At 42.1% G+C, this 24890-nt stretch overlaps 1 protein-coding gene across 1 annotated transcript; it reads right to left on the reverse strand.

Moving 5' to 3' along the window:
- Window positions 1-8065: 8065 nt before the first annotated feature.
- Window positions 8066-24632, reverse strand: pdxp (pyridoxal (pyridoxine, vitamin B6) phosphatase). Its single transcript, XM_063014562.1, has 2 exons — window positions 23926-24632; window positions 8066-9023 (listed from the first exon to the last, which is right to left on the reverse strand). Exons 1-2 carry the CDS (start codon window positions 24527-24529, stop codon window positions 8698-8700), a joined length of 930 nt encoding a protein of 309 aa, XP_062870632.1. The 5' UTR covers window positions 24530-24632; the 3' UTR covers window positions 8066-8697.
- Window positions 24633-24890: the final 258 nt, after the last annotated feature.

Here is a 24890-nt window from a genome sequence, read left to right on the forward strand (position 1 = left end):
GTCTTTGTAAGGGGGTAAACTTACAAAATCAGCAGGGGATCAAATACTTATTTTCCTCACTGTATATATATACAGTGTATCACAAAAGTGAGTACACCCCTCACATTTCTGCAAATATTTCATTATATCTTTTCATGGGACAACACTATAGACATGAAACTTGGATATAACTTAGAGTAGTCAGTGTACAGCTTGTATAGCAGTGTAGATTTACTGTCTTCTGAAAATAACTCAACACACAGCCATTAATGTCTAAATAGCTGGCAACATAAGTGAGTACACCCCACAGTGAACATGTCCAAATTGTGCCCAAATGTGTCGTTGTCCCTCCCTGGTGTCATGTGTCAAGGTCCCAGGTGTAAATGAGGAGCAGGGCTGTTAAATTTGGTGTTTTGGGTACAATTCTCTCATACTGGCCACTGGATATTCAACATGGCACCTCATGGCAAAGAACTCTCTGAGGATGTGAGAAATAGAATTGTTGCTCTCCACAAAGATGGCCTGGGCTATAAGAAGATTGCTAACACCCTGAAACTGAGCTACAGCATGGTGGCCAAGGTCATACAGCGGTTTTCCAGGACAGGTTCCACTCGGAACAGGCTTCGCCAGGGTCGACCAAAGAAGTTGAGTCCACGTGTTCGGCGTCATATCCAGAGGTTGGCTTTAAAAAATAGACACATGAGTGCTGCCAGCATTGCTGCAGAGGTTGAAGACGTGGGAGGTCAGCCTGTCAGTGCTCAGACCATACGCCGCACACTGCATCAACTCGGTCTGCATGGTCGTCATCCCAGAAGGAAGCTGACGCACAAGAAAGCCCGCAAACAGTTTGCTGAAGACAAGCAGTCCAAGAACATGGATTACTGGAATGCCCTGTGGTCTGACGAGACCAAGATAAACTTGTTTGGCTCAGATGGTGTCCAGCATGTGTGGCGGCGCCCTGGTGAGAAGTACCAAGACAACTGTATCTTGCCTACAGTCAAGCATGGTGGTGGTAGCATCATGGTCTTGGGCTGCATGAGTGTTGCTGGCACTGGGGAGCTGCAGTTCATTGAGGGAAACATGAATTCCAACATGTACTGTGACATTCTGAAACATAGAGCATGATCCCCTCCCTTCGAAAACTGGGCCTCATGGCAGTTTTCCAACAGGATAATGACCCCAAACACAACCTCCAAGATGACAACTGCCTTGCTGAGGAAGCTGAAGGTAAAGGTGATGGACTAAACCCAATTGAGCACCTGTGGCGCATCCTCAAGTGGAAGGTGGAGGAGTTCAAGGTGTCTAACATCCACCAGCTCCGCGATGTCATCATGGAGGAGTGGAAGAGGATTCCAGTAGCAACCTGTGCAGCTCTGGTGAATTCCATGCCCAGGAGGGTTAAGGCAGTGCTGGATAATAATGGTGGTCACACAAAATATTGACACTTTGGGCACAATTTGGACATGTTCACTGTGGGGTGTACTCACTTATGTTGCCAGCCATTTAGACATTAATGGCTGTGTTGAGTTATTTTCAGAAGACAGTAAATCTACACTGCTATACAAGTTGTACACTGACTACTCTAAGTTATATCCAAGTTTCATGTCTATAGTGTTGTCCCATGAAAAGATATAATAAAATATTTGCAGAAATGTAAGGGGTGTACTCACTTTTGTGATACACTGTATATATATATATATATATATATATATATATAATATATATAGATAATATATATAGATATATAGATATAGATATATATATTAGGGCTGTCGAAGTTAACGCGATAATAACGCATTAACGCGACCTCAATTTAACGCGATTAAAAAAATTAGTGCCATTAACGCAAATTCTATTTCATGTTGACACTTGACTGGTAGAACAAACGTTTTAATGTCGGACTTGCCACCGTTTTTCATTTGCGGTTTGTTAACATAATGTAACCGATCGTGGTAGTGATGCACTTGCATAATAAAGAAATAAATACACGCTATATTCACAAGTTGTCGGGAGCAGAACACTTTATTACACTTAATTAACTTCTTCTTCTGTACCGAATACCGGAAAGCTGAGTCGAGCACGTTAGTTCATGAACTATGGAAGCCCCAAAGGGTCAAAACACACTCACTTCGTGTAGAAACGTCCATCAAACCATCGTCACGATACAACCACAGACAAGTCTGTTACAATAACTACGCCTTATCCCACCTAAAGCACCGCTGATCTACAATGTTTGCTGATGGAGAAATTCTAACCTACAATCTGACATTTACTGCCTAGTATGTGAGTGAATAAACTCCCTTACAGTTTTCTCTTGTCCCAGCAGTTTTTAACATAAGTACATTTAGCATAAAATGTGTTCACCATTTTAATTGTAACATTTCACTTAAAAATCCTTGTTTTCTATAACATTTACACAGATTTTTTTTAATGCGATTAATCGCGATTAACTATATGAAATTCTGAGATTAATCGCGATTAAAAATTTTAATCGTTTGACAGCCCTAATATATATATATAATATATAATATACTGTATATTTACAGTGTATAGTATACCCCTCACATTTCTGCAAATATTTCATTATATCTTTTCATGGTTATATCATTATATCTTTTCATGGTCCCAGGTGTAAATGGGGAGCAGGGCTGTTAAATTTGGTGTTTTGGGTACAATTCTCTCATACTGGCCACTGGATATTCAACATGGCACCTCATGGCAAAGAACTCTCTGAGGATGTGAGAAATAGAATTGTTGCTCTCCACAAAGATGGCCTGGGCTATAAGAAGATTGCTAACACCCTGAAACTGAGCTACAGCATGGTGGCCAAGGTCATACAGCGGTTTTCCAGGACAGGTTCCACTCGGAACAGGCTTCGCCAGCGTTGACCAAAGAAGTTGAGTCCACGTGTTCGGCGTCATATCCAGAGGTCGGCTTTAAAAAATAGACACATGAGTGCTGCCAGCATTGCTGCAGAGGTTGAAGACGTGGGAGGTCAGCCTGTCAGTGCTCAGACCATACGCCGCACACTGCATCAACTCGGTCTGCATGGTCGTCATCCCAGAAGGAAGCTGACGCACAAGAAAGCCCGCAAACAGTTTGCTGAAGACAAGCAGTCCAAGAACATGGATTACTGGAATGCCCTGTGGTCTGACGAGACCAAGATAAACTTGTTTGGCTCAGATGGTGTCCAGCATGTGTGGCGGCGCCCTGGTGAGAAGTACCAAGACAACTGTATCTTGCCTACAGTCAAGCATGGTGGTGGTAGCATCATGGTCTTGGGCTGCATGAGTGTTGCTGGCACTGGGGAGCTGCAGTTCATTGAGGGAAACATGAATTCCAACATGTACTGTGACATTCTGAAACAGAGTATGATCCCCTCCCTTCGAAAACTGGGCCTCATGGCAGTTTTCCAACAGGATAACGACCCCAAACACAACCTCCAAGATGACAACTGCCTTGCTGAGGAAGCTGAAGGTAAAGGTGATGGACTAAACCCAATTGAGCACCTGTGGCGCATCCTCAAGTAGAAGGTGGAGGAGTTCAAGGTGTCTAACATCCACCAGCTCCGTGATGTCATCATGGAGGAGTGGAAGAGGATTCCAGTAGCAACCTGTGCAGCTCTGGTGAATTCCATGCCCAGGAGGGTTAAGGCAGTGCTGGATAATAATGGTGGTCACACAAAATATTGACACTTTGGACATGTTCACTGTGGGGTGTACTCACTTATGTTGCCAGCCATTTAGACATTAATGGCTGTGTGTTGAGTTATTTTCAGAAGACAGTAAATCTATACTGCTATACAAGTTGTACACTGACTACTCTAAGTTATATCCAAGTTTTATTTCTATAGTGTTGTCCCATGAAAAGATATAATAAAATATTTGCAGAAATGTGAGGGGTGTACTCACTTTTGTGATACACTGTATATATACAGTATATATACAGTGTATCACAAAAGTGAGTACACCCCTCACATTTCTGCAGATATTTAAGTATATCTTTTCATGGGACAACACTGACAAAATGACACTTTGACACAATGAAAAGTAGTCTGTGTGCAGCTTATATAACAGTGTAAATTTATTCTTCCCTCAAAATAACTCAATATACAGCCATTAATGTCTAAACCACCGGCAACAAAAGTGAGTACACCCCTTAGTGAAAGTTCCTGAAGTGTCAATATTTTGTGTGGCCACCATTATTTCCCAGAACTGCCTTAACTCTCCTGGGCATGGAGTTTACCAGAGCTTCACAGGTTGCCACTGGAATGCTTTTCCACTCCTCCATGACGACATCACGGAGCTGGCGGATATTCGAGACTTTGCGCTCCTCCACCTTCCGCTTGAGGATGCCCCAAAGATGTTCTATTGGGTTTAGGTCTGGAGACATGCTTGGCCAGTCCATCACCTTTACCCTCAGCCTCTTCAATAAAGCAGTGGTCGTCTTAGAGGTGTGTTTGGGGTCATTATCATGCTGGAACACTGCCCTGCGACCCAGTTTCTGGAGGGAGGGGATCATGCTCTGCTTCAGTATTTCACAGTACATATTGGAGTTCATGTGTCCCTCAATGAAATGTAACTCCCCAACACCTGCTGCACTCATGCAGCCCCAGACCATGGAATTCCCACCACCATGCTTGACTGTAGGCATGACACACTTATCTTTGTACTCCTCACCTGATTGCCGCCACACATGCTTGAGACCATCTGAACCAAACAAATTAATCTTGGTCTCATCAGACCATAGGACATGGTTCCAGTAATCCATGTCCTTTGTTGACATGTCTTCAGCAAACTGTTTGCGGGCTTTCTTGTGTAGACACTTTAGAAGAGGCTTCCTTCTGGGGTGACAGCCATGCAGACCAATTTGATGTAGTGTGCGGCGTATGGTCTGAGCACTGACAGGCTGACCCCCCACCTTTTCAATCTCTGCAGCAATGCTGACAGCACTCCTGCGCCTATCTTTCAAAGACAGCAGTTGGATGTGACGCTGAGCACGTGCACTCAGCTTCTTTGGACGACCAACGCGAGGTCTGTTCTGAGTGGACCCTGCTCTTTTAAAACGCTGGATGATCTTGTTGGATGTTGGCAATCTTCATGTAGCGCAACAATTCGTCTTTTAAGATCCTTTTAAGACAAGCAGTGCTCAATTTGGACATTTAGGGGTGTAGTCTCTTAGGGGTGTACTCACTTTTGTTGCCGGTGGTTTAGACATTAATGGCTGTATATTGAGTTATTTTGAGGGAAGAATAAATTTACACTGTTATATAAGCTGCACACAGACTACTTTTCATTGTGTCAAAGTGTCATTTTGTCAGTGTTGTCCCATGAAAAGATATACTTAAATATCTGCAGAAATGTGAGGGGTGTACTCACTTTTGTGATACACTGTATATATATACCGATCAACCATAACATTAAAACCACCTTGTTTCTACACTCACTGTTCATTTTATCACTTACTTCCACTTACCATATAAAAGCACTTTGTAGTTCTACAATTGCTAACTGTAGTCTATCTATTTCTCTGCATGCTTTGTTAGCCTGCTTTCATGCTGTTCTTCAATGGTCAGGACCCCCAGAGGACCACCACAGAGCAGGTATTATTTGGGTGGTGGATCATTCTTAGCACTGCAGTGACACTGACATGGTGGTAGTGTGTTAGTGTGTGTTGTGCTGGTATGAGTGGATAAGACACAGCAACACAGCTGGAGTTTTTAAACATCTCACTGTCACTGCTGGACTGAGAATAGTCCACCAACCAAAAACATCTAGCCAACAGCACCCCTGTGACCACTGATGAAGGTCTAGAAGATGACCAACTCAAACAGCAGCAATAGATGAGTGATCGTCTCTGACTTTACATCTACAAGGTGGACCAGCTAGGTAGGAGTGTCTAATAGAGTGGACAGTGAGTGGACACAGTATTTAAAAACTAGTAATCGAAAGGTCACTGGTTCAAGCCCCTCCACTGCCAGGTTGCCACTGTTGGGTCCTTAAGCAAGGCCCTTAACCTTCAATTGCTTAGACTGTATACTGTCACAGTACTGTAAGTTGCTTTGGATAAAAGCATCTGCTAAATGCCGAAAATGTAAATGTAAAATGTAAATATGAGGCTTTAACCTTATTCTGTATTATAATAGTTTTAATTATGTTTGACCATTGTTTCCATGTAAAAACTAAAAAGTTTATAGGATCACTTCAAGAAAAATTGTCATTAAAAATAAACCCAAAATGTTACATCACTAACAGAAATACCAAACCAGGTCACAGTATGTACACAGTATTCACACAGAGGTGTTTGGCATTTAAAAAAAAAGTATATTCCATTAGGTACACAACAACCTTTCTAGCTAAACACATTTAGACAGAGACTAAAAGTCACCCAAGCTTTAGGTTGCAGAAAAGTAAACCACACATGTCCAATTTTTTGTGGACACCTACCACTAATTGTAAACCATAATAACAACAACAGGCAATTTAATAACAAATTTACTGGCCTAACCACTTCATTCACTCATCATTCATGCAAAGGTCAAACATTCAGTGGTTTTATAATAAATATTTCTTGAAAATATAACACACACAGGTTGATACATTTTTTAAGGAGATGCACACATTTTACTGAATGACTGCAATCACAAAATTTACTTAAATTTCACCCAAAGAATGTATTGCAAGACAGCAGAATGTCTTCTAATGAAATATGACAGCATTTTTGAAAGGATGTCTATCCATGAGGACATGAGCAAGTTGCAGCTGACGTTAAAAAAATGTCTAGACAAGAAATTATAAATATGTCTCACTAAGCCATAAAGCATTTGATAAAATTAATAAATTAGTGAGATTAAAAGTATTAAAAAAATAACTGTTTGGGAGATGTACTTCAAACAACCAAAATATACTTACTTTTCTATTTTGCATAAAGCTACACTATTTAACATCTCCTTCAACTATGAGCTATGATTTTCTAACATGAAGAATAAGCCGGCCAAGAACTTCAGGGAAGTTAGAAGTTCTTCCACCTTAAAATTTCTCTGATGCCTTTTACACCATTATTTAAATACTGGGGCTACACTTGCAAACAATCCCCCTTTTTCCCTGTAATAGCATCAAACTTTAGCTCAAACATGCCATCCAAGCTGATCTAAGAGGCCTGCAGACTAGCACACACCCGGTACAACATGGGAGGCACTTAGGCTATTCTTTTCACCAGCCAACAGTGGATTTCAATATAGACCTTGAACAAGCTTTACTTCAAGTATTTCTCCATAGCTTATGTAGTTGCCTTGACAAGACAGTAGCAGCTGTAGTAGTGGGTACAACCTTCTGCCTGCTAGAGACAGATTGTGTCTGCAAAGCACCCAACCAGACTAGTGGTGTTGTAGAAACTGCAACCTGGGCCAAACACTAGCTTGAAGAAATACTATGCAGGGTATCAGTCAAGTCATTGGGATAGCAGATACTGCATCAGTAGATAATCAATTTGTCAAAGACAAATAAACACACTGTGCTAAAACCTAGCAAAAAGACCTGGAATGCTTGCTAGATGTCACAGACAGTATTACACTGGCACAATATCCTGTGATTAGACAGTTGTTACCACCACTGTCCGTATTAGATTGTTTGCAAAACCCACACTGACATCAGAAATCATTAAGGGCTTTATACAACAAGGTGTTAGTGTGGCCATAATCTGCACTTAAAATGTGTTTTAAACAGGGATGTAAATGATTAACCCAATAACAGACAAAAGATTATGTCAAGATTTGCACCTCTAGTCTATGTAGGGTGTAATTAGTTTGGACTTCTCCTCCTTTGGCATGATAAATTGGAATGCTCATTGCAACCAGGCCTTCCTGTCCAACATACACAGTGTCTATATTTTGGAAAGCCATCCCAGAGGAGTAGGGACTATTAAAGATGGAAGGGGGGTGGAGCTACACCATATTAATGACCATGGTTCAAAAATAGGCTTGTAGTCAGGCCACATAGTGCACAAAGGTCACAATTTGTCAGACATCTCCGGTCCACCCTTCTATTAATGAAATGGGGACATCACAAGAAAACCTCTGACCACAATAAGGAATATAAACCATGCATGGCAGAGCAGCTATGTCATAGTGGTGACATGGTGTGTGTGTTAATGGGGACTTAGCAATGTCACATGGTTCTTCCATTTCCATTGTGTACAATACATTCTTTGGAAAAAGTTACACTTCAGTAGTTTGATTTTGAATGAGCAATTCCTTAGTGGGCAATATGATTTTGGTGAAAATAGTACACAATAGACACAAGTTATCAACAAATATACAGTTTGTTTTTTTATAAGTGCATGGCATGCCATTTCTTTATCGCCCTAAAGAACACATCTGCCATTTTTTCTAACAACTACAGCTTGGCAATGTTTGATGAACAGTACTTTCCCTGGAACTCCCAGTATTTGTTACACAACTGTGCATGACCATCCTCCGAATGTCCCTCAACTGGTAAAGTTGTGGTGTTTCATTAGCCCATGGTGTTACACTTTATGTCATCAAATACACAAATGATGAGTTACCCGAACTATGCCCATACCTGAACTATGATGACACATAATATACTGAACACCCATGAGCAACAGCCCTGGGATTTTAGACTGGACATACAGTAATGTGTAGTTTCTTGTGCACTCAGGGAGGCTTGTCAGAGTTTATAAACACCCTGTCCAATCTTTTTACTCCTCTAAAGCCTCCCAGAAATCTGCAATGCTTTCCACCACATAATCAGGCACAAAGTCTTTCTTTTCAGGCAAGTTACTGTCCTTGTACTCCTGTGCCTGCTCCATGGTTGAGACTCCCGTCAGCGTGAGCACTGTGGAGAGGCCACAGTTGACACCAAAGACTATATCAGTCTCTAAACGATCTCCCACCATCAAAGCGCTAGCTGGGTCTAAATCGAACTGGCTCGCGATGCACTCAAACATGAAGCGGCTCGGCTTGCCAATCACTGTGGCCTTCCGGCTGCTGGCCGTCTCCAAAGCTGCAGTGAGACTTCCAGAACCTGTAAAGACATAAACATAGAGTCAAAGGTCACAACAGAAAGTTATTTTACCAGTATTCATCATTCAAGTCAACAGATTGTGCTAGAGCAGACCCTGACTTATTTGAAGAATAAATTATGCGTTGGATATGGACATATATATTTTGGAAATATTCTGGAAAACATTTACAAAAAAAGGAAAATATCCATAATTAAACACACGGGTATAGATTTGTCTTAATTTGAGGAAGAGAAGCTCAGGTGAGCAGCGGTAATGATTTTATGCTGCTGTGTGGTTGATCTGGGTCGCGGTGCTGCTGTTTACCGTGCGCTTTCATTTTGCAATGATAGTATTATGTAATGGCATTACCAAATATTTAACTTTTTTAGAATTTGTTTTATGCTTATTTATTTGAAGTTAAATGGCAGTAGCCCACCGCTGTACTTTGTTAAGTTTACATTATACCGTATCATATATCGCAACTTCTCAAAAGCATTTCAAGAAATGAATTTTTTAGTCATATCACCCAGCCTTACTTTGAGCCTTCAGCCGGCAGTGACAAAACCATTGTCAGCTAACACAGTCCGCAGCCGCATTAAGAACTGCAACCTACTGTACATCTCTATTACACAAAGAAAGCCATATCAATTCTGTGCAAAAACGCCACCAAGTTCTCTGGGCCCAATCTCAGATGGACCGCAAGGTTCCACATTTCAGCTTTTTTTCCCAGGAAGATTTAAAAGAGACACATGCTACCATCAAGGCTAAACCTTTTTGGAGACTTTTTGGTTAATTAATTAAAACAGTAACACGCATCATTCTGCATGTTACAACATCACAGATTTGTAGTTACAGAGCGTGTATGTGTTTGATTGGCCTGCCTGCAGTCCAGATCTGTCTCCTATTAAAAATGGATGGTGCATCATGAAGAGGAGAATCAGACCATAGTGACCAAGAACTGTTGAGCAGCCAAAGTCTTGTATCAAGCAGGAATGGGCAAAATTCCAAAACTGCAAAAATTAATATTGTCAATTCCAAATGAATAAATAGTGTAATTAACGAGACAGGTGTTGTATCACAGTAGTAACCGTGGCTCTGTCCCAGTATATTGTAATACATCAAAGCTGGTCATTGAAAACATTGAAAATCTTGTAATTCTGTCAGTTAAATAAAAATTCTATATAATTAACAATTGACAGGTTCTTATTACTGCATTTTACAAAATGTTCAAATTTTTTTCAGAAATTGGATTTGTAGAACTATACCATACCAAGAAATGTTTAATTCTTTTGCCATTTTCTATTGTAATTTAACGGCAAGTGGCTGAAAAATGCCACTTCCATTCATTTGCACAACTTTGGTTTTTAGTTCAACATTTCAACAATGTAATGTACAGATATAGTGTCTAGCATTAATAACAATGTTGCTGTGCCCCAATTGTAATCACAGGAAAAAACTGCCACATCAGAATTCATGACTTTTTTGTCAGTCTAACGCGAGATTTGTCATACAAGCCCAATTCCCAAAAAGATTTACAGTAGACAAACAGACAGCAATGATCTGCAAATCTTTTTAACCAGTATTTAACTGAAAACTACGGAGCCCCTTAGGGGTCACTAAGGAAAAAAATATGTGAAGAGCAAAATCCGTACCCTCGGTTTAGTAATCCGTACGCACGTATTTGTAAACTGTACTCTTAGTTTAAAGTCCGTCCGCGGTCACGCTATCTGCGCTACAAGTTTTACTGTGCGCCTAAACCACGTTTTACGGTAATACAGTTGCAAAGCATTGCAGAGGATAAATCATCTTTTTACAGCTTAACAGTCACGTGCACAGATAGACCCCTAGTGGTGCTCAGGCACCTGCCCGTTTGCCCTGGATGAGAAAAGTGCCCTTTCTGCTGGAGCCCAATTTTTTTCTGCATTTATCAATATTTAAAAATAAATATTACCCTTTCTGTCATCAATTCCCCCAAAAGTGTTTCACTAGTTTTTTTTAATTTAAAATTATTTTGATGTGAAAGTGTGAAAAAAAAAAAAAACATGAGCACAAACATTTTGCAGGAAAATGTCAAGTAGCTCTCACAGTAAAGTGTTGAAAATAGATACAAACATACAATATTTTATAATTAAAGCATCCTGGCCAAAACGCTGTGTAGGAAAAGTCACCTTTAGTCAAGGAGTTATTTTCATGCAAGCATTTATACTTCAACAGTTAAGGTTTACAAATGAGGAATAATTTTGCTAGGTAATTAACATTACAAACTATTATATGTAGAAGGCTAAATGTAATGCTCTATGACAGTGGTTCTCAAACTGTGGTACGCGTACCACTGGTGGTACGTGAAGCAGCATGAGGTGGTACGCCAGATAATCTCGGAAAAGTAATTACATGCACCGAAAAAATAAATCATTTAATAATTATAAATAAAAAATAATATGAAACAAAATGTGTAAATTACTAATAAAATCTGTTTCAAAGTTCTTATAATTCTGTTTATAAATAAAATATGTAATAAAATCAGTTTAATTAAAACAAGTTGTATTTAAACTAATGTGTTTTTAAAAATATTCGGGGCTACGCAGACACCGTACTTCATTAAGTCTATACTTCACGTTCGCAGTTTCCATCTCGAAATTTCCGACACGTTATTAGTAAAGTTATCAGTAAAGTTATCAGTAGCTCTCTCGCTTTTGTCAGAGCAGATCTGTGTTTGAATCTCACTGATCTCGTTCCTGACATCACCAGGCTGCTCCGCTAAACACGCGCACTCACTCAAATCCGAAAACACTTTCAGTATCGCGGAGAATGAGCGAGCGACACACACACATATACACACACAGAGAGAGAGAGAGAGAGAGAGAGAGAGAGGGGGAGAGAGGGACAGAGAGAGAGGGAGAGAGGGAGGGAGAGAGTATATATATATATACCTAATTAATGTGTGCTATATGTGGTTCTGTGATGAGACATAGGTGGTACTTGGAAGTTTTGGTTTGACAATGGGTGGTACTCGGTCTAAAAAGTTTGAGAACCACTGCTCTATGATATAGAACAGCATACAAAAATGATGAATAAATAGGAAAATGTTATTTAACTGTCTGTGATTTTATTGCATAATAATAGGCCCATTGTTAACATTAAATACCCAAAGTGGGTTTCTGATTTGAAATCAAAGGTAGGTCTTAAGTTGAGCTATTTTTTGATGATAATTTAATATATTGTTTGGTTATTAAAAAGCGCACAATATGGCCTTGTTTTTGCCTGTTTTTTATTTATTTATTCAATTTGATAATTTAAGTTATTTGATTAGATGTGTATTGATTGTGTTAACAAAAATAAACATATAAGTTAAATATCCTACTGTGTTTTTTTTTTAATTTTATTAATAATTTTGGCGATGGGTGCCCTTTTTTTTTTGCTTGAGCACCTGCCCCCAAAAATGTCTGTGCACGTGCCTGCAGCTTAATATAATATATATTATATATATATATATATATATATATATATATATATATATACAGGGGTTGGACAAAATAACTGAAACACCTGTCATTTTAGTGTGGGAGGTTTCATGGCTAAATTGGACCAGTCTGGTGGCCAATCTTCATTAATTGCACATTGCACCAGTAAGAGCAGAGTGTGAAGGTTCAATTAGCAGGGTAAGAGCACAGTTTTGCTCAAAATATTGCAATGCACACAACATTATGGGTGACATACCAGAGTTCAAAAGAGGACAAATTGTTGGTGCACGTCTTGCTGGCGCATCTGTGACCAAGACAGCAAGTCTTTGTGATGTATCAAGAGCCACGGTATCCAGGGTAATGTCAGCATACCACCAAGAAGGACAAACCACATCCAACAGGATTAACTGTGGACGCAAGAGGAAGCTGTCTGAAAGGGATGTTCGGGTGCTAACCCGGATTGTATCCAAAAAACATAAAACCACGGCAGAATTAAATGTGCACCTCAACTCTCCTGTTTCCACCAGAACTGTCCGTCGGGAGCTCCACAGGGTCAATATACACGGCCGGGCTGCTATAGCCAAACCTTTGGTCACTCGTGCCAATGCCAAACGTCGGTTTCAATGGTGCAAGGAGCGCAAATCTTGGGCTGTGGACAATGTGAAACATGTATTGTTCTCTGATGAGTCCACCTTTACTGTTTTCCCCACATCCGGGAGAGTTACGGTGTGGAGAAGCACCAAAGAAGCGTACCACCCAGACTGTTGCATGCCCAGAGTGAAGCATGGGGGTGGATCAGTGATGGTTTGGGCTGCCATATCATGGCATTCCCTTGGCCCAATACTTGTGCTAGATGGGCTGCCAAGGACTACCGAACCATTCTGGAGGACCATGTGCATCCAATGGCGGTGCCGTGTATCAGGATGACAATGCACCAATACACACAGCAAGACTGGTGAAAGATTGGTTTGATGAACATGAAAGTGAAGTTGAACATCTCCCATGGCCTGTCACCAGATCTAAATATTATTGAGCCACTTTGGGGTGTTTTGGAGAAGCGAGTCAGGAAACGTTTTCCTCCACCAGCATCACGTAGTGACCTGGCCACTATCCTGCAAGAAGAATGGCTTAAAATCCCTCTGACCACTGTGCAGGACTTGTATATGTCATTTCCAAGACGAATTGACGCTGTATTGGCCGCAAAAGGAGGCCCTACACCATACTAATAAATTATTGTGGTCTAAAACCAGGTGTTTCAGTTATTTTGTCCAACCCCTGTATATATATATATATATATATATATATATATATATATATATATATACAGGGTGGGCCACTTATATGGATACACCTAAATAAAATGGGAATGGTTGGTGATATTAACTTCCTGTTTGTGGCACATTAGTATATGGGAGGGGGAAAACTTTTTAAGATGGGTGGTGACCATGGCGGCCATTTTGAAGTCGGCCATTTTGGATCCAACTTTAGTTTTTTCAATGGGAAGAGGGTCATGTGACACATCAAACTTATTGAGAATTTCACAAGAAAAACAATGGTGGTTTTAACGTAACTTTATTCTCTCATGAGTTATTTACAAGTTTCTGACCACTTATAAAATGTGTTCAAAGTGCTGCCCATTGTGTTGGATTGTCAATGCAACCCTCTTCTCCCACTCTTCACACACTGATAGCAACACCGCAGAAGAAATGCTAGCACAGGCTTCCAGTATCCGTAGTTTCAGGTGCTGCACATTTCGTATCTTCACAGCATAGACAATTGCCTTCAGATGACCGCAAAGATAAAAGTCTAAGGGGGTCAGATCGGGAGACCTTGGGGGCCATTCAACTGGCCCACGACGACCAATCCACTTTCCAGGAAACTGTTCATCTAGGAATGCTTGGACCTGACACCCATAATGTGGTGGTGCACCATCTTGCTGGAAAAACTCAGGGAACGTGCCAGCTTCAGTGCATAAAGAGGGAAACACATCATCATGTAACAATTTTAAATATCCAGTGGCCTTGAGGTTTCCATTGATGAAGAATGGCCCCACTATCTTTGTACCCCATATACCACACCATACCATAAATTTTTGTGTTCCAACAGTCTTGGAGGGATCTATCCAATGTGGGTTAGTGTCAGACCAATAGCGGTGGTTTTGTTTGTTAACTTCACCATTCACATAAAAGTTTGCCTCATCACTGAACAAAATGTTCTGTGTAAACTGAGGGTCCTGTTCCAATTTTTGTTTTGCCCATTCTGCAAATTCAGTGCGCCGCCGATCTGGGTCATCCTCGTTGAGATGCTGCAGCAGCTGGAGTTTGTAAGGGTGCCATTTGTGAGTAGCTAATATCCACCGAAGGGATGTTCGACTGATGCCACTCTTCAGTGACATGCGGCGAGTGCTACGCTGTGGGCTCTTGCTGAATGAAGCTAGGACAGCCACTGATGTTTCTTCATTAGTGACAGTTTTCATGCGTCCACATTTTGGCAAATCCAACACTGAACCAGTTTCACGAAACTTGGCAAGCAGTTTGCTAACTGTAGCATGGGAGATGGGTGGTCTCGTAGGGTGTCTTGCATTGAAATCTGCTGCAATGACCTGGGTACTGCGTTCACCAGACATCAACACAATTTCTATCCGCTCCTCACGTGTTAACCTCTGCGACATGTCAATGGCTGTAAACAAAGAGAAGCTTGTAAATAGCTCATGAAAGAATAAAGTTACGTTAAAACCAAGCACACCATTGTTTTTCTTGTGAAATTCTCTGAAGGCAATTGTCTATGCTGTGAAGATACGAAATGTGCAGCACCTGAAACTACGGATACTGGAAGCCTGTGCTAGCATTTCTTCTGCGGTGTTGCTATCAGTGTGTGAAGAGTGGGAGAAGAGGGTTGCATTGACAATCCAACACAATGGGCAGCACTTTGAACACATTTTATAAGTGGTCAGAAACTTGTAAATAACTCATGAAAGAATAAAGTTACGTTACAACCAAGCACACCATTGTTTTTCTTGTGAAATTCTCAATAAGTTTGATTTGTCACATGACCCTCTTCCCATTGAAAAAACTAAAGTTGGAGACAAAATGGCCGACTTCAAAATGGCCGCCATGGTCACCACCCTTCTTGAAAAGTTTTCCCCCTCCCATATACTAATGTGCCACAAACAGGAAGTTAATATCACCAACCATTCCCATTTTATTTAGGTGTATCCATATAAATGGCCCACCCTGTATATACAGGGGTTGGACAAAATAACTGAAACACCTGTCATTTTAGTGTGGGAGGATTCATGGCTAATTTGGACCAGTCTGGTGGCCAATATTCATTAATTGCACATTGCACCAGTAAGAGCAGAGTGTGAAGGTTTAATTAGCAGGGTAAGAGCACAGTTTTGCTCAAAATATTGCAATGCACACAACATTATGGGTGACATACCAGAGTTCAAAAGAGGACAAATTGTTGGTGCACGTCTTGCTGGCGCATCTGTGACCAAGACAGCAAGTCTTTGTGATGTATCAAGAGCCACGGTATCCAGGGTAATGTCAGCATACCACCAAGAAGGACAAACCACATCCAACAGGATTAACTGTGGACGCAAGAGGAAGCTGTCTGAAAGGGATGTTCGGGTGCTAACCCGGATTGTATCCAAAAAACATAAAACCACGGCTGCCCAAATCACGGCAGAATTAAATGTGCACCTCAACTCTCCTGTTTCCACCAGAACTGTCCGTCGGAAGCTCCACAGGGTCAATATACACGGCCGGGCTGCTATAGCCAAACCTTTGGCCACTCGTGCCAATGCCAAACGTCGGTTTGTATATATATATATATATATACACAGGGGTTGGACAAAATAACTGAAACACCTGGTTTTAGACCACAATAATTTATTAGTATGGTGTAGGGCCTCCTTTTGCGGCCAATACAGCGTCAATTCGTCTTGGAAATGACATATACAAGTCCTGCACAGTGGTCAGAGGGATTTTAAGCCATTCTTCTTGCAGGATAGTGGCCAGGTCACTACGTGATGCTGGTGGAGGAAAACGTTTCCTGACTCGCTTCTCCAAAACACCCCAAAGTGGCTCAATAATATTTAGATCTGGTGACAGGCCATGGGAGATGTTCAACTTCACTTTCATGTTCATCAAACCAATCTTTCACCAGTCTTGCTGTGTGTATTGGTGCATTGTCATCCTGATACACGGCACCGCCATTGGATGCACATGGTCCTCCAGAATGGTTCGGTAGTCCTTGGCAGTGACGCGCCCATCTAGCACAAGTATTGGGCCAAGGGAATGCCATGATATGGCAGCCCAAACCATCACTGATCCACCCCCATGCTTCACTCTGGGCATGCAACAGTCTGGGTGGTACGCCTCTTTGGGGCTTCTCCACACCGTAACTCTCCCGGATGTGGGGAAAACAGTAAAGGTGGACTGATCAGAGAACAATACATGTTTCACATTGTCCACAGCCCAAGATTTGCGCTCCTTGCACCATTGAAACCGACGTTTGGCATTGGCACGAGTGACCAAAGGTTTGGCTATAGCAGCCCGGCCGTGTATATTGACCCTGTGGAGCTCCCGACGGACAGTTCTGGTGGAAACAGGAGAGTCGAGGTGCACATTTAATTCTGCCGTGATTTGGGCAGCCGTGGTTTTATGTTTTTTGGATACAATCCGGGTTAGCACCCGAACATCCCTTTCAGACAGCTTCCTCTTGCGTCCACAGTTAATCCTGTTGGATGTGGTTTGTCCTTCTTGGTGGTATGCTGACATTACCCTGGATACCGTGGCTCTTGATACATCACAAAGACTTGCTGTCTTGGTCACAGATGCGCCAGCAAGACGTGCACCAACAATTTGTCTTCTTTTGAACTCTGGTATGTCACCCATAATGTTGTGTGCATTGCAATATTTTGAGCAAAACTGTGCTCTTACCCTGCTAATTGAACCTTCACACTCTGCTCTTACTGGTGCAATGTGCAATTAATGAAGATTGGCCACCAGACTGGTCCAATTTAGCCATGAAACCTCCCACACTAAAATGACAGGTGTTTCAGTTTCATTGTCCAACCCCTGTATATATATATATATATATATATATATATACAGTGTATCACAAAAGTGAGTACACCCCTCACATTTCTGCAAATATTTCATTATATCTTTTCATGGGACAACACTATAGACATGAAACTTGGATATAACTTAGAGTAGTCAGTGTACAGCTTGTATAGCAGTGTAGATTTACTGTCCTCTGAAAATAACTCAACACACAGCCATTAATGTCTAAATAGCTGGCAACATAAGTGAGTACACCCCACAGTGAACATGTCCAAATTGTGCCCAAATGTGTCGTTGTCCCTCCCTGGTGTCATGTGTCAAGGTCCCAGGTGTAAATGGGGAGCAGGGCTGTTAAATTTGGTGTTTTGGGTACAATTCTCTCATACTGGCCACTGGATATTCAACATGGCACCTCATGGCAAAGAACTATCTGAGGATGTGAGAAATAGAATTGTTGCTCTCCACAAAGATGGCCTGGGCTATAAGAAGATTGCTAACACCCTGAAACTGAGCTACAGCATGGTGGCCAAGGTCATACAGCGGTTTTCCAGGACAGGTTCCACTCGGAACAGGCTTCGCCAGGGTCGACCAAAGAAGTTGAGTCCACGTGTTCGGCGTCATATCCAGAGGTTGGCTTTAAAAAATAGACACATGAGTGCTGCCAGCATTGCTGCAGAGGTTGAAGACGTGGGAGGTCAGCCTGTCAGTGCTCAGACCATACGCCGCACACTGCATCAACTCGGTCTGCATGGTCGTCATCCCAGAAGGAAGCTGACGCACAAGAAAGCCCGCAAACAGTTTGCTGAAGACAAGCAGTCCAAGAACATGGATTACTGGAATGCCCTGTTGTCTGACGAGACCAAGATAAACTTGTTTGGCTCAGATGGTGTCCAGCATGTGTGGCGGCGCCCTGGTGAGAAGTACCAAGACAACTGTATCTTGCCTACAGTCAAGCATGGTGGTGGTAGCATCATGGTCTTGGGCTGCATGAGTGTTGCTGGCACTGGGGAGCTGCAGTTCATTGAGGGAAACATGAATTCCAACATGTACTGTGACATTCTGAAACAGAGCAAGATCCCCTCCCTTCGAAAAACTGGGCCTCATGGCAGTTTTCCAACAGGATAACGACCCCAAACACAACCTCCAAGATGACAACTGCCTTGCTGAGGAAGCTGAAGGTAAAGGTGATGGACTAAACCCAATTGAGCACCTGTGGCGCATCCTCAAGTGGAAGGTGGAGGAGTTCAAGGTGTCTAACATCCACCAGCTCCGTGATGTCATCATGGAGGAGTGGAAGAGGATTCCAGTAGCAACCTGTGCAGCTCTGGTGAATTCCATGCCCAGGAGGGTTAAGGCAGTGCTGGATAATAATGGTGGTCACACAAAATATTGACACTTCGGGCACAATTTGGACATGTTCACTGTGGGGTGTACTCACTTATGTTGCCAGCCATTTAGACATTAATGGCTGTGTGTTGAGTTATTTTCAGAAGACAGTAAATCTACACTGCTATACAAGTTGTACACTGACTACTCTAAGTTATATCCAAGTTTTATTTCTATAGTGTTGTCCCATGAAAATATATAATAAAATATTTGCAGAAATGTGAGGGGTGTACTCACTTTTGTGATACACTGTATATATATATATATATATATATATATACACACACAAACAGGTGTATATTTTATTTAGGTGTATCCATATACATGTTTACATGTTGCAACATGTAAACTATATATATATATATATATATACAGGGGTTGGACAAAATAACTGAAACACCTGGTTTTAGACCACAATAATTTATTAGTATGGTGTAGGGCCTCCTTTTGCGGCCAATACAGCGTCAATTCGTCTTGGAAATGACATATACAAGTCCTGCACAGTGGTCAGAGGGATTTTAAGCCATTCTTCTTGCAGGATAGTGGCCAGGTCACTACGTGATGCTGGGGGAGGAAAACGTTTCCTGACTCGCTTCTCCAAAACACCCCAAAGTGGCTCAATAATATTTACTGGTGACTGTGCAGGCCATGGGAGATGTTCAACTTCACTTTCATGTTCATCAAACCAATCTTTCACCAGTCTTGCTGTGTGTATTGGTGCATTGTCATCCTGATACACGGCACCGCCATTGGATGCACATGGTCCTCCAGAATGGTTCGGTAGTCCTTGGCAGTGACGCGCCCATCTAGCACAAGTATTGGGCCAAGGGAATGCCATGATATGGCAGCCCAAACCATCACTGATCCACCCCCATGCTTCACTCTGGGCATGCAACAGTCTGGGTGGTACGCTTCTTTGGGGCTTCTCCACACCGTAACTCTCCCGGATGTGGGGAAAACAGTAAAGGTGGACTCATCAGAGAACAATACATGTTTCACATTGTCCACAGCCCAAGATTTGCGCTCCTTGCACCATTGAAACGTTTGGCATTGGCACGAGTGACCAAAGGTTTGGCTATAGCAGCCCGGCCGTGTATATTGACCCTGTGGAGCTCCCGACGGACAGTTCTGGTGGAAACAGGAGAGTTGAGGTGCACATTTAATTCTGCCGTGATTTGGGCAGCCGTGGTTTTATGTTTTTTGGATACAATCCGGGTTAGCACCCGAACATCCCTTTCAGACAGCTTCCTCTTGCGTCCACAGTTAATCCTGTTGGATGTGGTTTGTCCTTCTTGGTGGTATGCTGACATTACCCTGGATACCGTGGCTCTTGATACATCACAAAGACTTGCTGTCTTGGTCACAGATGCGCCAGCAACACGTGCACCAACAATTTGTCCTCTTTTGAACTCTGGTATGTCACCCATAATGTTGTGTGCATTGCAATATTTTGAGCAAAACTGTGCTCTTACCCTGCTAATTGAACCTTCACACTCTGCTCTTACTGGTGCAATGTGCAATTAATGAAGATTGGCCACCAGACTGGTCCAATTTAGCCATGAAACCTCCCACACTAAAATGACAGGTGTTGCAGTTATTTTGTCCAACCCCTGTATATATATATATATATATATATATATATATATATATATATATATATACACAGGTCCTTCTCAAAAAATTAGCATATTGTGATAAAGTTCATTATTTTCCATAATGTAATGATAAAAATTAAACTTTCATATATTTTAGATTCATTGCACACCAACTGAAATATTTCAGGTCTTTTATTGTTTTAATACTGATGATTTTGGCATACAGCTCATGAAAACCCAAAATTCCTATCTCAAAAAATTAGCATATTTCATCCGACCAATAAAAGAAAAGTGTTTTTAATACAAAAAAAAGTCAACCTTCAAATAATTATGTTCAGTTATGCACTCAATACTTGGTCGGGAATCCTTTTGCAGAAATGACTGCTTCAATGCGGCGTGGCATGGAGGCAATCAGCCTGTGGCACTGCTGAGGTGTTATGGAGGCCCAGGATGCTTCGATAGCGGCCTTAAGCTCATCCAGAGTGTTGGGTCTTGTGTCTCTCAACTTTCTCTTCACAATATCCCACAGATTCTCTATGGGGTTCAGGTCAGGAGAGTTGGCAGGCCAATTGAGCACAGTAATACCATGGTCAGTAAACCATTCACCAGTGGTTTTGGCACTGTAAGCAGGTGCCAGGTCGTGCTGAAAAATGAAATCTTCATCTCCATAAAGCTTTTCAGCAGATGGAAGCATGAAGTGCTCCAAAATCTGCATTGACCCTGCTCTTGATAAAACACAGTGGACCAACACCAGCAGCTGACATGGCACCCCAGACCATCACTGACTGTGGGTACTTGACACTGGACTTCAGGCATTTTGGCATTTCCTTCTCCCCAGTCTTCCTCCAGACTCTGGCACCTTGATTTCCGAAAACAGTACTTTGGACCACTGAGCAACAGTCCAGTGCTGCTTCTCTGTAGCCCAGGTCAGGCGCTTCTGCCGCTGTTTCTGGTTCAAAAGTGGCTTGACCTGGGGAATGCGGCACCTGTAGCCCATTTCCTGCACACGCCTGTGCACGGTGGCTCTGGATGTTTCTACTCCAGACTCAGTCCACTGCTTCCGCAGGTCCCCCAAGGTCTGGAATCGGCCCTTCTCCACAATCTTCCTCAGGGTCCGGTCACCTCTTCTCATTGTGCAGCGTTTTCTGCCACACTTTTTCCTTCCCACAGACTTCCCACTGAGGTGCCTTGATACAGCACTCTGGGAACAGCCTATTCGTTCAGAAATTTCTTTCTGTGTCTTACCCTCTTGCTTGAGGGTGTCAATGATGGCCTTCTGGACAGCAGTCAGGTCGGCAGTCTTACCCATGATTGCAGTTTTGAGTAATGAACCAGGCTGGGAGTTTTTAAAAGCCTCAGGAATCTTTTGCAGGTGTTTAGAGTTAATTCGTTGATTCAGATGATTAGGTTAATAGCTCGTTTAGAGAACCTTTTCATGATATGCTAATTTTTTGAGAGGTTTTCATGAGCTGTATGCCAAAATCATCAGTATTAAAACAATAAAAGACCTGAAATATTTCAGTTGGTGTGCAATGAATCTAAAATATATGAAAGTTTAATTTTTATCATTACATTATGGAAAATAATGAACTTTATCACAATATGCTAATTTTTTGAGAAGGACCTGTATATATATATAGTATATTAAGCTGTAAAAAGATGCTTTATCCTGATCAATGCTTCGCAACTGTATTACCGTAAAACGGGGTTAAGGTGCACAGTAAAACTTGTAGCGCAGATAGCGTGACCGCGGACGGACTTTAAACTAAGAGTACAGTTTACTAAACCGAGGGTACGGATTACTAAACCGTGCGTACTGTTTACTAAACCGAGGGTACGGATTACTAAACCGAGGGTACGGATTTTGTCTTCACAAATTTTTTTCTCCTTAGTGACACCTAAGGGGCTCTGTAGAAAACATTACAAATACAAAATATTTTATGTTTACTCTAACCAACTTCATATAATAATTCTACATTTAATGGTTGCAACATGTAAACATGCCCCTGTCTCACCTTGTTTGAAACATCACCATTTTGTAATCGATTGGAAACTGAATCTTTTAATAATGTTATGGACTGCAGATGATGAAATTCTTTTTCTTCAAAAAGCATACCTGAAAACACTGGGCACAGTGCATTGCACACATACACAGCTTCTCAAACGGAGGTGCAACTTGGAGCAGCTAACCCACCTACAGTGACTAGAGGTCAGGTTCGAAAAAAGGTCTTTAGGACTTTGGATGTGTTGCACCCACACTACATGCTGTTGTTTTGTGATAATTATCATTATTAATCATTATGATTGTATATTGTTTTGTTATTGTTATATTTTTATTACTATCATTAATAGTTGTTTAATAACCATTATTGCTTTGTTGTTGTTTTATCATTGTTGTTCTTTTGAGGTTCAAGTATTGCCCTGTCCAGAGTATTTCTACCTTGCACCAAGAGTTTTCTGGTGAAACCAACGTGCCACGACCCTGACCATGACAATATATTTATTTATTTATTAGGATTTTAACATCATGTTTTACACACTTCGGTTACATTCATGACAGAAACGGTAGTAACTGGTTACACAAGATTCATCAATTCAAGTCTTTTTTTTAAATATCAAACACAGTCATGGTAAAAACAATCACAATTTAGTATCTCCAATTAACCTCATCTGCATGTCTTTGTACTGTGGGAGGAAACCAGAGCTTCCAGAGGAAACCCACGTAGACATGGGGAGAACATGCAAACTCCACACAGAAAGGACCTGGACCGCTCCACCTGGGGATCGAACCCAGGACCTTCTTGCTGTGAGGCGACAGTGCTACCCACCAAGCGACCATGCCACCCCCCTGACCATGACAAAGTGGTTGATGAAGATGGAATAAAAAAATTAAATTCAAAATTATTATTAATAGATTGTTTCATTATTATTACTACTAGGCACTACAAGTGGCACAGCGGTAAATTATGCTAGCCCACTACCGCTGGGATTGCGGGTTCGAATCTCCAGTGGCGTTATTGGCTGGGGGTTATATTTCTGAGGGGGTGGCAGAGGCACCGCTATTGATTGGTCCTATTGACCAACACTGACCAGAAGAAATCGGTGATAAAAACTAAAATAATAATTATTATTATTATTATTGTTTTGTTGTCATTTTAATGATTTGATAATAGTGCTAGTAATAATGTATTTTTTTCATTATTATTATTGTTGTACTTGTTATTTATTAGCTTTTGTTAAAATGTATAATATAATTACCATTATTATTGTTGTTATTATTACTATTGACATTAGTAGCTACAGTAGTAGTGCATGTTCTGGGTAGGTTGACAAGTGCAGTGTAGTTATAATAGGTGCTATTATGTCACGTTACTGTAGGTATGTCAGGTGCAGTTAATAACGTGTTACCTGGTGTGATTCTGCCCCCTCGCAGTGGGTGCCAGGGGTCAGGATCAGTGGCCAGAAACAGACAGCTCAAGTCCCGCAAGTAGCAGCAGGCTTTGGCCAACTTGATGAAGCTAAACTTCTCGTCGTAGCCCACGAGCACAGCGCGCACATCTGGATCCAGTGCGCAGTTGGAAATGTTGACGTCAGGTCCATCGTCTTCGTCCTGAACCACGGAAATACCGGCATGCTGCAGCTCCTCGTGCACACCGGGGCAGCCGATGGCGAACACTTTCCCCGTGATGCCGGCCACATCACGCAGGTACGAGGCGGAGCAGTAGGCCGAGCTGAAGATCTCCTGTTCGGCTACATCGGCGAACCCGAGGCGCGCGAACTTCTGCACGTAGCTCTGGCGCGGCCTGGTACAGTTATTGGTAACGAAGAACACCCGCTTGCCCCGCTGTTTAAGCGCACGAACGGCCTCGGGAGCGCCAGTGACCGCGGTCTCTCCGTTCCAGATCACGCCGTCACAGTCGAACAGCACGCTGCGTGTGGACTCGAGTAAATCCCGCAGCTGAGCGCCGCCGATTTTCTGACAGTCGCCGCTCATCACTGTGGCTCCGGCCATCCTGATCGATCTGTGATGCTGCAGCGAGCTCGCCTGCGCTCCTATGATTGCACCGCTCAGGGAATTGCGTCAATTCGTATTTTAATAAGCTGCAGCGCACCTGGTAATTCATCCGCCGATGCGCGCGCATGAAAATCGTAACATCGAATCGTATCCGAACAGTCACACAGCACCGACATTCATCAGCCCGTCCATTCCTCCTGCAATGGAGCTATCCGGTATGGGCGTGGCCTGCTCATACAGCCAATCCGATTCATTTTACCGGTCGACGCACAGTCACAATCACCGCCCTCTCCGTCACCCACCAATCACAGAACGAGCTGAGGCAGCGTGACAGTGTAATCGATTATTATGGTTTTGC

This window comes from Trichomycterus rosablanca, chromosome 18 (assembly GCF_030014385.1).
Source record: "Trichomycterus rosablanca isolate fTriRos1 chromosome 18, fTriRos1.hap1, whole genome shotgun sequence".
Lineage (NCBI taxonomy): Eukaryota > Metazoa > Chordata > Actinopteri > Siluriformes > Trichomycteridae > Trichomycterus > Trichomycterus rosablanca.